Below are 11847 nucleotides of genomic sequence, written 5' to 3' on the forward strand. Positions count from 1 at the left end.
TTAACCTTGGAACTCAAACTTTTTCCATACTTGGCACTTGGAAGGGAATGAACTTGCCTACCAAATAATAGGAATAATAAAGAAAAACAGAAAAACTACTGAAGAAGGCTGTCTAATCAACATAGTAGCAGTTACAAGGTAAAATATTTTAACACATCTTCAACATAGTACTCACAGTTATACACACTTTTCTGACTATTTACAAATGAACTTCATCTATGAAAGGTTTATTGCAGATCAAAGTGTAGCAACCAGCCCTTTATTGCAAGCTAAAACAAGAAAAGCCTCCATTTTTTTAATTTTCAGGTTTCTTTGGAGCCTGAAACATTTTGTTTTTTTTATTACCAGCTACTAACAACAGAAGCAGTATAAGGCACTTATAGATGACAAGCTTCAGGCCTCAGGCCTCTTCATCTTCCTTGTCGTCGATTCCGACCCACCTAGTAAACGCGAAAAGGAACTCCTTGAAGCTCACCATTCCATTTTTATCCCAATCCATTTCTTCTGCAGCATTTTTGTGGAGAATATAAATGTTAATAAAAAGAGAATATCTTATGATCTAGCTTGATGACTAAATGTAACATAAGTTTTGTGTTAGTTTCTTATAACCATAATTGCCAATTATTGCATGGTGCCAATGCCAACATGATTATGTCTGTGTTTAAAGTAGAAAATGCCTGCTTCAGTGTATATGACATGCTTATTCAAACATACAGGAATGGGGACAGATAGCTAACCAAATCTTTTGATTGCTATTCTTTCAGAAGAACGCTCCCGGCTTTCATTTACCGCCTCAATCATCTCGCTTTTGCTGACATAACCATCCTTGTTCTTGTCCAAAAACACAAATGCATCGACCAAAGTCTCGAACGTGGCCTCTAGATCCGGCAACCCAATTTGTGATTTCTAAGGAAGTCATGGAAATTTCTCTTTTGAAAAGATAGCAAGAAAGAGAAATCCAGGGATTATAAGTATGGCAAACGCAAAATCTGTTCATATTATTTTCGCCGAATGACAAAATTTCTCAAAGCTACTATCACTTATTAATGTCAATGCATGAATAGTTCATTAAGTCCAAACATCTCTGAAGAATCTACAATCATTTTTTTGGACTTGAATTTACAATAATAAATCTAAACAACTTAAATATCAATAAGAGGTTAGAGAACATACGATTCAAGGAGCAAGCATTACTAGTCTACCTTCCAAATTTGGAACTTCTATGGTGATCAAAATAAAAAACCACCCTTAATCTTAGCCAAATGGCCGAAAAGGGTATTCCAAATACGAAACTTTTACAAATGCGTATATAGCTTATGGTAAAGAAATTAAGATAGTTCAAGAATCGCGCAAGGATACAATGTGAAGGGCTGCTGGATCGTCCGTGAGAAGGTAGACAAGGCAAAGGAGTACAATGAACTCAGAGAACTTCATTCCCATATGTTCATTGACGTCACATGCTTCAAAGAGATCATTCAAGTCCTCCTCAGTAATTGAAATTTCCAGTTTACTGAAACTATTTTTCAACTCTTCTCGATCTATTACCCCATTCGAATCCTCGTCTATTAGCAAAGCCAAAAACACACACATATTAGCAGAAAACCACAAAAAAAGCTGCAGCATGTACATGAAGTAGGCATAATAATAGGATTCTAAGAAAACACTGACCATAAATTTAGCAAAAGCATAGATTTGAAGTACAAACCTACCAAACTGCTCAAATATGGCTTTGCATTTTCTAAAGCTTTCATCAATTTTTGGGAATTTCAAGATTATAGTGTTGAATGATTTCACCGAACATCCTTTAGTTTCCCTCTTTTGCATTGCTTCAACAATTTTATTCTCAATTTTGGTTCCATAAATCCATCTTTTATGGCTATCATGCCTTCCGAATACACCTCCCATTGAAAACTCAATAAACCCAAGTAGGATTCAGAATGCCTCTGCTATCTTCCAAGCAACTGCTAAAAAATTAAGGAAAAAAAACCCAAATATTTATTTAGCCAACACACAAAGATATGTTGAAATTGGAATTTCCCTTTAACATGATGTTAAGGGTAAATTACACAGAACTTTCTTGATTAAAGGTGATATTACTCTCGACACGCTTTAATATATTATATCTTCATTGATGCATAGCAGAGGTTAGGCTTGTCTAGTGTCATGACATAAATAGAGACATAGGGAGACACAAACCTATCTGGAGAAAGAAAATGCAACCGATATAGAAACAATCAAAATGTCTCTATACTCAGATAAAATTTGCCTAATACTTTGTCTACTCCAAATTGAAATCAAAGTGTCTTTTGTATTTCTGTCCTTAAACACTTACCAAACACAATCGTAGCGCCGTACTATATAAAATGGAATGATACCAAATGTCATATAACTTAAATCCCTGAAAAGGTTGGCCTATAATCTTACAAATGAGGAGTGTCGTGCGTAATATCGCCTAACTTCAAGAACAGTCAATCAAATTCACCCAAATAGTAATGATTAATTAACCCTTAATATGTCACTCATTGCATATCTCTCTAAATTTCATCAATCACACACAACTTCAAATGCTAATCTAAGTAATGAGGGGGTAAACTGGTAAAGCCCTTACCCTAAGCATTTCCATGTTCAGTGAAACTTCTAGCAGATTCTTTCAAGAATGGATATAAATTGCAGTATGGAAACTTAGCTCAAGATTATGATGGTGAATAGATATAATTAACCTACATCACAGAGAATAGCTATACATGCAAGTAAAAATCAATTCAACTTCCAAACTCATAACCTAAATGTAAAGAAGAACCAATACAACTATGGAAAAAGGAACACTAATTAATTCATCAATTAAACAAGATTAAGAAAGTTTATTAACTTAACAAAATGGATACAAAAAAAAAAAACAAACTTTTTGAAATTGAAGAGAGTACAAACATCATGCAATAATCAATGTACATACAACCTTATGATAAAGATTAAAGGGCAAGTTTTTTTCCGAAGCTCCTTAAAGTCAAACCTGTGAACCTGAAAATTGAAATGATGAACAAAACAACAACAAATGATTGTGTGTGGGATTAAGAACAAGAAGATGGTGGTGTTGTTGAACAACAAGATGCAAGAACACAAAGAAAAAAAGGATTTTTAAGAAGCTATAAGCTAAAGTTGGAATTGGATAATGGAGTTAGATATTAGAAAAACCAAAGCTTGTTTTTGTGATGCTCCCACCACTTATTATTGTCTTCTCTCTCTGGGGATTTAAATAAAAAAAAATTCAAATTTTATTGATGGGTGAAAAAATATAAAAAATTAAAAAAATTTAATGGGACAACAAATATAACTGTTAAAAAGAATAAAAATCTAAAATACTATGTACCTTTACAAATTATTAGTAATTAGTTATTATATATTTGTGTATAAATATATAGGTAGTTTAATTTATTTTTAATGTGTATTTTATATATTAATATATATTTTATACTAATAATTAATTTTAATAGATGATTTAATGTGTAATTAGTTTAATTAATGAAAATTCTCAAGTATATTATTAAAAATATGTAAACTAAAATTACATAATTTAAGAATAATTATATTATATATATATAAAAATAGTTATTAAATTAATTATTTATATAAAATATATATTAAAAATAAGTTAAATAATATTTATATTTATATAAAAATATATAATAATTAATTTAGTGATTAATTTTTAGTGTATATATAATATTTTTTATTTAAAAAATAAAATTTGATATGGTAAAAAATATTGCATTGTTCTATCAAAGGAATGTAAGTTGGGGAGGTGACTCACTCACATTTTCTCAGGTTATATAATATATTATATACAACAACACCCTATATATTATAGATAGTCACAAAAAAAATAGCCTATACATTATAGATTGATTAAGTAATTTTTAGAAAAAAGATTTGTTTTGTTTTCTCTTGTCTTGTCTTTTATCAGTGATATTTAAACCCTTCTATTAAGAATTTGAATATTCAAAAAAATGTACTATCTATTTTTTTTACTATAATTTTTTTTGTTTAATCTTAAAGTTCAAGTTCTAAATTCAAACAAATTTCTTTAGTTAATTTTGGTCCCTTTTCTTTAAACTTTTGGTCAAATAAAAGAAAATAAAACTTATTTGAATTTAAAAAATTTAAACAAACTGAAGTATTTTTTACGAAATCTACAAATTTAATGTTTGTATTTTGTAGATAAATGTTTTAAGGGACTTATTAAAGAGTTTAAAAATTAACTCTTATTTATTGAACAGACTTTTTTTTTTCTTAATCCAAGAGTAATCTACAAGTATTTTCATATAATCATGTTATTTTTCTTAAAACCTTATCAAATGTCTTGTCAACAATAATTATCGACAGCTATAAACTAGTATATCATAATTTTTATATATTTGTTATTTAAGTGGACCATAATCTTTCACAAATGAATTATCAACAATTTCTAAAACCCATTGATCATTGGGTTCCCATTTTAGTACGACAACCACCTCCAAAATCTATAGTGCATGGAGGGAATATTCTCATGCCATCATCAAATTCTGATTTTGAGTAAAAAAGAAAATCCTAACATATATCTTTTCTTGGTGATATCATCACTACCCCTTCTTTATATGATTTTTTTAATAAATTAGTTTTTATTCTGTTAATCATAATAATAAAAAAATCTTAAATTATTTGGAAATAATATATAATAAATGAGTAACATTATCGATTTGACAATGACAATATCTATTCTTCTTTTTCAAATTTTTTGAGTCGAGCTAACATTTATTATTTATTATGAAATAAAAATAATCTAATTTTTGGGTTTGAGATTAAAACATTTTTTTACTGTATTTTCTAATTCGAAAGGTTAAGAATTAATTTGTCATGAACCTAAATTTTATTTAAAAATTTATCACTAATTAATAAAAGATTAAACAAAAATCTATTACGCTAAGAATATAAAACGAGTCACTCTAATTCCAATAAGCCCAGCTCATTAACATTAAGGTCCAGTTTGGGTAAACAATTTAATTAAGCTACTTTTAAAAAAATAGTTTAAATAATAAATAATTATATTAAAAATAGTTTATAAATAAGTTATTTTGTATTTGGATTTTTAGTTTTAAACGTACTTATTTTATAGAAATATGATAAAAAATAGTAACATTATGAGAGAAGTCATTTTTTTTAACTTCTCTATAAGCTTTTAAATAACTTCTTAGAAAGCTACAATTTGATTTTGAAAATTGCACCGAATATTAATACTATTACTTTTCATAAGTTCAAAACTAAAAAAAAATTACTTTTAAAACTTTCCAAATGAACCTAAGCCTTTTTTGAATAAAAGATGAATTGAGCTATGAAAAGAAAAAATCTTAATTAACATCTAAAGTGTATGCACATATATTAATAAATACAATCATACTAGTATTAATATATTGAATCTATCAAAATTCCGCAATTAAACGTGCTTGATACTTTCAACTAATATGGTCAATTAGAGTGACATGAATTATCTCCTTTAACTAATGTTATTTTCTATTGGAAAATATTAAAACAATATTCTCTAGGGAATCTCCAAAAATAAAATAATGTCAAGTAAAAGAATAAAAGAGAATAGCTATAATTCCAAAAGGAAAAAGAGTATTTTGTCGCCAACCTTTACAACCCTTTTTGATAAAGATTGAAAATTTCCAAATGTAATGTAGTATCTTGCAACCTTTTGTATGTCACAATGCCTCTATTATGGAAGAGGACCATGCTATGCCTCCATAGATTGCGCCTTTTTCCATTCAAAGAACCTTCAAAGCTGTTGTCTTTTGAGCATTGTCATGTTTACATATCAATATCATCAAAGTTTGGTCCCCCTACATGATATCATATTTTCAATAAAAGAAAAAAAAAATAATATGTTGGCTTCATATATAGTTGTTTCTACTTTCCACTTTTCTATACCTTGAAAATAGTTGCCATAGTGAAAGTGATTTATTTAAAAAAAAATGTAGTATGAAAGTTTATTGAAATGTCAATATCCATATAGTGATAATAGTACAATCATTTTAAAAAGAGTTTATTAGAATTTGAAATGCAAAAGTATTTGGATGGCAATGGCAAATAATTCAAGGTGGAAATTAAAAGTTTTGTTGGGAAATCTGTGTTTGGATTTACATTGAAAGGATTTATAAATTTCAAGAAATTTTATTGAAGAATTTTAATTAGTTAGAAATAGGAGTTTTTAATTTCCACAATTCCACCTAGAGTGAGAGAATTTTAATTTTCCTTCTCTTTATCTCACTTAAAATTAACAAAAAAAAATAATAATTCAACTATATTAAACAAGAGAAAAACAAACTAATGCATCTATTTCATTCAAAATAAAAAATTGTAGCCGAAGAAAATTCAATTAAAGCATTTCAATTTCCAAGCAAAATCTTAGTAAAAATTTGTCTATTTTTGGATAAATAACTTAAATAAGTTCTTTTGAAGAAAGAGTCTAATATATAAGGACTTTTATTAATAGCAACTTATAAATAAGTTATTTTGTATTTAAATTTTTAGTTATAAAAGTACTTAGCGTTTGGATAAATAACTCAAGAACTTGTTATAACTAACTATTAAAATAATAGTAAGCTATATAAAAATAAAATCACATATGAAAAAAATAAAATTAAAACTGAGATTTCATATCACACACAATGTTAAATACAAATTTAATAATAAAAACAGAATGATAAAATAATAAAAAAATAACTGAAAGAAATATATGAAATAGGTCATTCAGATATAACATTATTTTAAAATAGTGGTGAAAGGTCAATATTTTCAACAGATAAATTATTACGTGAAAATGGTGGTGAAGGGTTAATACTTCACGCAGATAACATTGCGTGAAAATGATGGTGGATAGTCAGAACTTCTAATAAATGAAACCTTGCATGAAAATGGTGGTGGAGGTCAGTATTTCCAACAAAAACAGTAAATATTTTCACATAACTAAAATAATAAAAGTAGATGTTTTTGTTTTAAAGTTAATTTTTTTTAGAAAAATGATAGAATGAAAAGAGAAGTCATATATTTTTACTTTTTAAAAACTGTGAATTAACTTTTCGATAAGTTAAAAGCTTTTTTTTTTTTTAAATGGCGCTAAACACGATTTCTTATAATTTAAAAGTAAAAAAAAAAATAGCTTCTGCTATTACTCAAACGAACTCTAATCACTTTAATTAAATTATCTTTGGTAGAGAATAAAAGTAAATTAAGTGAAACTAAAGAATCAACCTTTTTTTAAAAGTTTACAAGGAGAAAGAAGAAAAAAAATAAAAATAAAAGAATAAAATTTAGATATTAGTAGAAAAAAATTGAAAGATTAATGCACTTTTAAATAATATATAATTGAGAATTTTTTATGACTACAAGAATGACTCAATGTATTAAAATGTCAATACTTAAAACATATTTTATTAGTGATTTCATATGATTAAGAAAAAAAAATTATTCACTTAATTACTTAAACACCCTTTTGAATATTAGATGAGGATATTATCTTTGGTCAGTGGCAATCAGCGGCGAAGTTGGAGGTCTTTGATTATTGATTATTGTGTTTGGTGGCCATATGAAGAAACCATTTTTTTTAATTTAAAATCAAATAACCATATTATATCACTAAATATATAATAGTTGATATTTAAGATGCCCATTTCATTTTTTTTAATGCAAGTGGTAAAATATTTTCATAGTCAGCAATAAAATATTAGTTTAGATAAAATTATAAATCAACAGGAGGATTTTTAGTTTAAATAAATGAGTAAGAGTATAATTCACTTGTAAATCTCTTGTGAGTTTTGCTAAACATTATAGTTAAAGATTTTAAATGTTACTCTATTTTTGTTTTCTTTAAATTACTCAAAGCTTTAGATGAAAAATATATACAAGTTCTCATGGCTTATTTTCGGTAAATGATAAAACTTTTAAAATCAACTTCATTCATATTTATACCTAAGATATTATGTAAATCACTAACAATTTTATATGAATATAGTAGTTACTAAAAAAATAAATGATAATCATACGCAATCACCCATAAATAGTAAATAAATAATAAAAAACTTCTGGTGGCAAATGAGTACTTTCACAACAATAATTAGACACAACAGTCAAATTTTAGATACAATCATGGTATTGTATTATGTATAAATTAAAAATTAAATATTAAATCAATTATTTATAAAAATATATATATACTAAAATAATTATATTAGATATATATTAAAATTAGTCGCTAAAATTAATTATTAATATAAAATATATGTATATTTATAATTTATATACATACATGATAACTAATTTTAATATATAAATAATATTTTTAATATATATATATAATAACTAAATTAATGTTTTTTTTTGTACATCTCAATCTGATATATTTTTGTTTTATTTCAGATAATAATATGCATCACATGCCGTAGATCTGTCTTTCATTGATCCATTCCCACACACCAACAAACACAGTTCATAACAGCATTTCCAGCAGCTTGTTATGTTCTTTTGAGTTTTAACTCTCTCCTTTCACACTCATTCACTTCACTTCAATGCCAACAACAACAAAAATTTCTCTGCCATCTCTCTTCCATGTCCACTTCTTCATCTCATAAACCATTATTTCCATTGCCCCCTTCTCAGGTAACTTCCCATTCCCACACCACAAGAAAAAGTTCCCATTACACATGCTTCCTTTTGTCCTATACTCACATGGGAACACTGTTACCCCATAAAAAATGAACTCTTTTCAGTCTCTTTCATGATACCCAGATCTTAATTCTCCATTTTATGCCACCCCATTGTCTCAAAATCTTAACTTGCTTCTGGGTCACAAAAAAGATAAGATTTTTGTTTTTATTTATTTCCCTTTCAGATAAATGAAAACTACCCTTATGGTGATACTATTACTAGTACTAGCTTCAGCTACATTTCTTGTAATTGTTGCACTTTATGTGTTCTTATACTTGAAAAGATTATCATCAAGAGATGGAAGTGAGAAGAAGGATATAGAGAGCTCAGAACAGCAGAAACAGGAAGAAGAAGAAGAGGAGGTGGCTATGAAGGAGGACTTGATCATCTTCCATGGTGGTGAGGATTTGACAATTTGTGATATTTTGGATGCACCTGGTGAGGTTATTGGGAAGTCCAATTATGGAACTTTGTATAAGGCTTTGCTTCAGAGGAGCAACAAGGTGAGGCTTTTGAGGTTTCTGAGGCCAGTTTGCACCACAAGAGGTGAAGATTTGGATGAGATGATTCAGTTTCTTGGAAGGTTGAGGCACCCCAATTTGGTGCCTCTTCTTGGATTCTACACAGGTCCAAGGGGTGAGAAGCTACTTGTTCATCCTTTCTATAGGAATGGAAATCTGACTCAATTCATTAGAGGTAATGAATCTTTTGCTTGTTAAATTCTTCTTTTTTGTTTGAAATGTTCATTTGATAAAGTGTTCTGATTTTGTCAAGATAAGGATCTAGAAGGCATTCACAGTGCCTGATCTCCTGAAAATTTTTTAGATAATTCAATTATTCCATGTTTTGTTTGGTATCTCTAATTGAGATGAAGGATGTTGAATTATGGGAATTATGGAAGTTACAATGTAGAAGAAACAACCTATTTTGTCTTGTAACTCTTAATCTTAGTAGCTAAGTAATTCCCTATTTCTAAGTGCTTGATATTTGTTTCAACTTGAATCAAATAGTTCTGTTTTGCTTTGCTTTTTGTTTTTGCATTTTTTAGTGAATATTTTGATCTCTTGGTAAACATTGCATTTTTCTTAATTGTACCCTTAGTTTGAACTAGTGATCAAATAGATAGATTTCAGAACTTGCTATTTGAATCATCAACCTACTCTTCCCCTATTTAGATAATGACTTTTTCTGTTTTTACATATATATATATATATTGAAAACTTTTATGTTATAATTATTGATGAACAATGTTCACTTAACAGATGGAAATGGAGAGTGTTACAAATGGTCTAACATATGCAAAATATCCTACGGTATAGCCAAAGGATTAGAGCATCTTCACACTGGACTAGACAAACCAATCATCCATGGAAACCTCAAGTCGAAAAACATCCTTTTGGATCGGTCTTACCAACCGTACATCTCAGATTCCAGCCTCCACCTTCTGCTGAATCCTACTGCCGGCCAAGAAATGCTCGAAAGCTCGGCTGCTCAAGGATACAAGTCACCAGAGCTCATCAAGATGAAGGATGCAAGTGAAGAGACTGATATATACAGCCTTGGTGTGATCTTCCTCGAATTGCTTTCGGGAAAGGAACCTATCAACGAGCATCCGACACCTGATGAGGATTTCTATCTTCCCAATTTCATGAGAAATGCTGTTCTTGCACATAGAACTGCTGATCTTTACCATCCAGCCATTCTCCTCAGAAACAGCAGAGATGACAACAAGAATTCGGTCAGCGAAGCAAGCATTCTCAAGTTTTTCCAACTTGCAATGGCTTGTTGCTCCCCTTCACCTTCAGTTAGGCCTAACATAAAGCTAGTCCTTAGAAAGCTTGAAGAGATTATACACTAGGAAAAGAAATCTATAGTGGTAACCATTATTGCCCTTTTGAAGCAGTTTACAACTACTATAGTTCTCTCCAAATTCATAATATACATTGATGTGGTTGAATATACTAAGGTTTTATGGATTCAGGCTCCTCTAAAGTGCAGATCCGAATGCACTTCGGAGAGTAAAGTGCAATGTTTGAACCATTGATGGAAAAAAATTGACGACACAGATTGCATGATTAGTTACTCTGGCCGTTAATTTTCTCATCAATGGTCTAAAACATTGCACTTTACCTCCGCACTTTAGAGGATCCAAATTCAAGATTTATATATGAGATATGAGAGAGAAAAAAAAATGTGCTGCTTAAAAAAAATGTGGAACTGGCTACCAGACAAAGAGTTCAAGAACAGTTGATGCTGATGTTGATGTTAAGGGTTAAAAAGTCAAGTGTGAAGAAAAGTATAGCTACAAATTGAACACATTAAATTCTTGCTCACAAATTAAGTTACTGACTTCATTTTTGGGATGAGATCATTATGTTCTTTTGAACAATTGAGAATGTGGCATGGACAGTGACCCAAGGAACTATTCATGTGATGTTATCATGTCACCTATTCTTAGTAACTTTTAGTTATTGTAGAGTTTTGAGGGGAGAAAGAAGACTCTTTCACTGTCAAGAATTTGTAGCTATTCTCTCAGATTTGTAGTTGTGGAGAGACAAGAGAATCTATCATGAAAAATGCAATTTTTTCAACAGTGACTAACTCCTGTTCAAGTTTTCATTGCTGGAAAGCTTAGACATTGAGAGTGCAAAAGTGCAAAGGAACCTGAAGAATTGAAGTGGGGGGCAATTTGGTAATTCAACCATCTCTCTGCACAATGAGTCCTCGGAACTATGATATATAATTCAAAATTCTCACCTATTGTTTTTTCTTGGTTTGATCTCACAGCATTTCCATTTGATTATGTCCTTTATAATTATCATTATTATTTACATTAGACCATACTTCTCATTCTCAATTGGTAGGATTATATCTTCATCAGACAAAATATAAACTGATTTTGATGTTGATGTCCAAATACTTTAAAAGGATTTTATATTATCATTCAATTGGACTAAGTAACATTTTATTATCCAATATAATTGAGTTTGATACTGATATTGCAACTCATCAGAAAGGGAAATAGAATAATATCTAATACAGTTGCCATTTTTAATTTCTCATTGATAACTTCTAAGGTGTTGGAGAGTGGTAGTTGGCAGGTAGGTATGG

General features: G+C 29.0%; 2 protein-coding genes across 7 annotated transcripts; one reads left to right on the forward strand and one right to left on the reverse strand.

The window, feature by feature from the left end:
- Window positions 1-96: 96 nt before the first annotated feature.
- Window positions 97-3260, reverse strand: LOC112796284 (probable calcium-binding protein CML21). Of its 6 annotated transcripts, none has more exons than XM_025838678.2 (6): window positions 2957-3229; window positions 2609-2720; window positions 1710-1961; window positions 1360-1562; window positions 738-906; window positions 97-504 (listed from the first exon to the last, which is right to left on the reverse strand). In XM_025838678.2, exons 3-6 carry the CDS (start codon window positions 1903-1905, stop codon window positions 401-403), a joined length of 672 nt encoding a protein of 223 aa, XP_025694463.1. In that variant the 5' UTR covers window positions 1906-1961; window positions 2609-2720; window positions 2957-3229; the 3' UTR covers window positions 97-400. The 6 variants fall into 6 exon arrangements, with proteins under 6 accessions (XP_025694463.1, XP_025694478.1, XP_072087951.1 ...); XM_025838693.2 differs by having other exon boundaries at window positions 2609-2738; window positions 2957-3227; XM_072231850.1 differs by having other exon boundaries at window positions 1710-1964; window positions 2609-2738; window positions 2957-3224.
- Window positions 3261-8432: 5172 nt separating this feature from the next.
- LOC112796322 (putative kinase-like protein TMKL1) lies at window positions 8433-11593 on the forward strand. Its single transcript, XM_025838708.2, has 2 exons — window positions 8433-9432; window positions 9999-11593. The coding sequence occupies exons 1-2, from the start codon at window positions 8925-8927 to the stop codon at window positions 10592-10594; spliced, it is 1104 nt and encodes a 367-aa protein (XP_025694493.1). The 5' UTR covers window positions 8433-8924; the 3' UTR covers window positions 10595-11593.
- Window positions 11594-11847: the final 254 nt, after the last annotated feature.

Source organism: Arachis hypogaea, chromosome 1, assembly GCF_003086295.3.
Source record: "Arachis hypogaea cultivar Tifrunner chromosome 1, arahy.Tifrunner.gnm2.J5K5, whole genome shotgun sequence".
Taxonomy (NCBI): domain Eukaryota; kingdom Viridiplantae; phylum Streptophyta; class Magnoliopsida; order Fabales; family Fabaceae; genus Arachis; species Arachis hypogaea.

Coding starts and splice junctions, on each gene's coding strand:
- LOC112796322 (XM_025838708.2), top strand. CDS start 8,925: ATGAAAACTACCCTTATGGTGATACTATTACTAGTACTAGCTTCAGCT. Junction 9,433..9,998: donor TCTGACTCAATTCATTAGAG/GTAATGAATCTT, acceptor TTCACTTAACAG/ATGGAAATGGAGAGTGTTAC.
- LOC112796284 (XM_025838667.2), bottom strand. CDS start 1,905: ATGGGAGGTGTATTCGGAAGGCATGATAGCCATAAAAGATGGATTTAT. Junction 907..1,359: donor ATCCAGCAGCCCTTCACATT/GTATCCTTGCGC, acceptor TGACTTCCTTAG/AAATCACAAATTGGGTTGCC. Junction 505..737: donor AATAGCAATCAAAAGATTTG/GTTAGCTATCTG, acceptor AAAATGCTGCAG/AAGAAATGGATTGGGATAAA.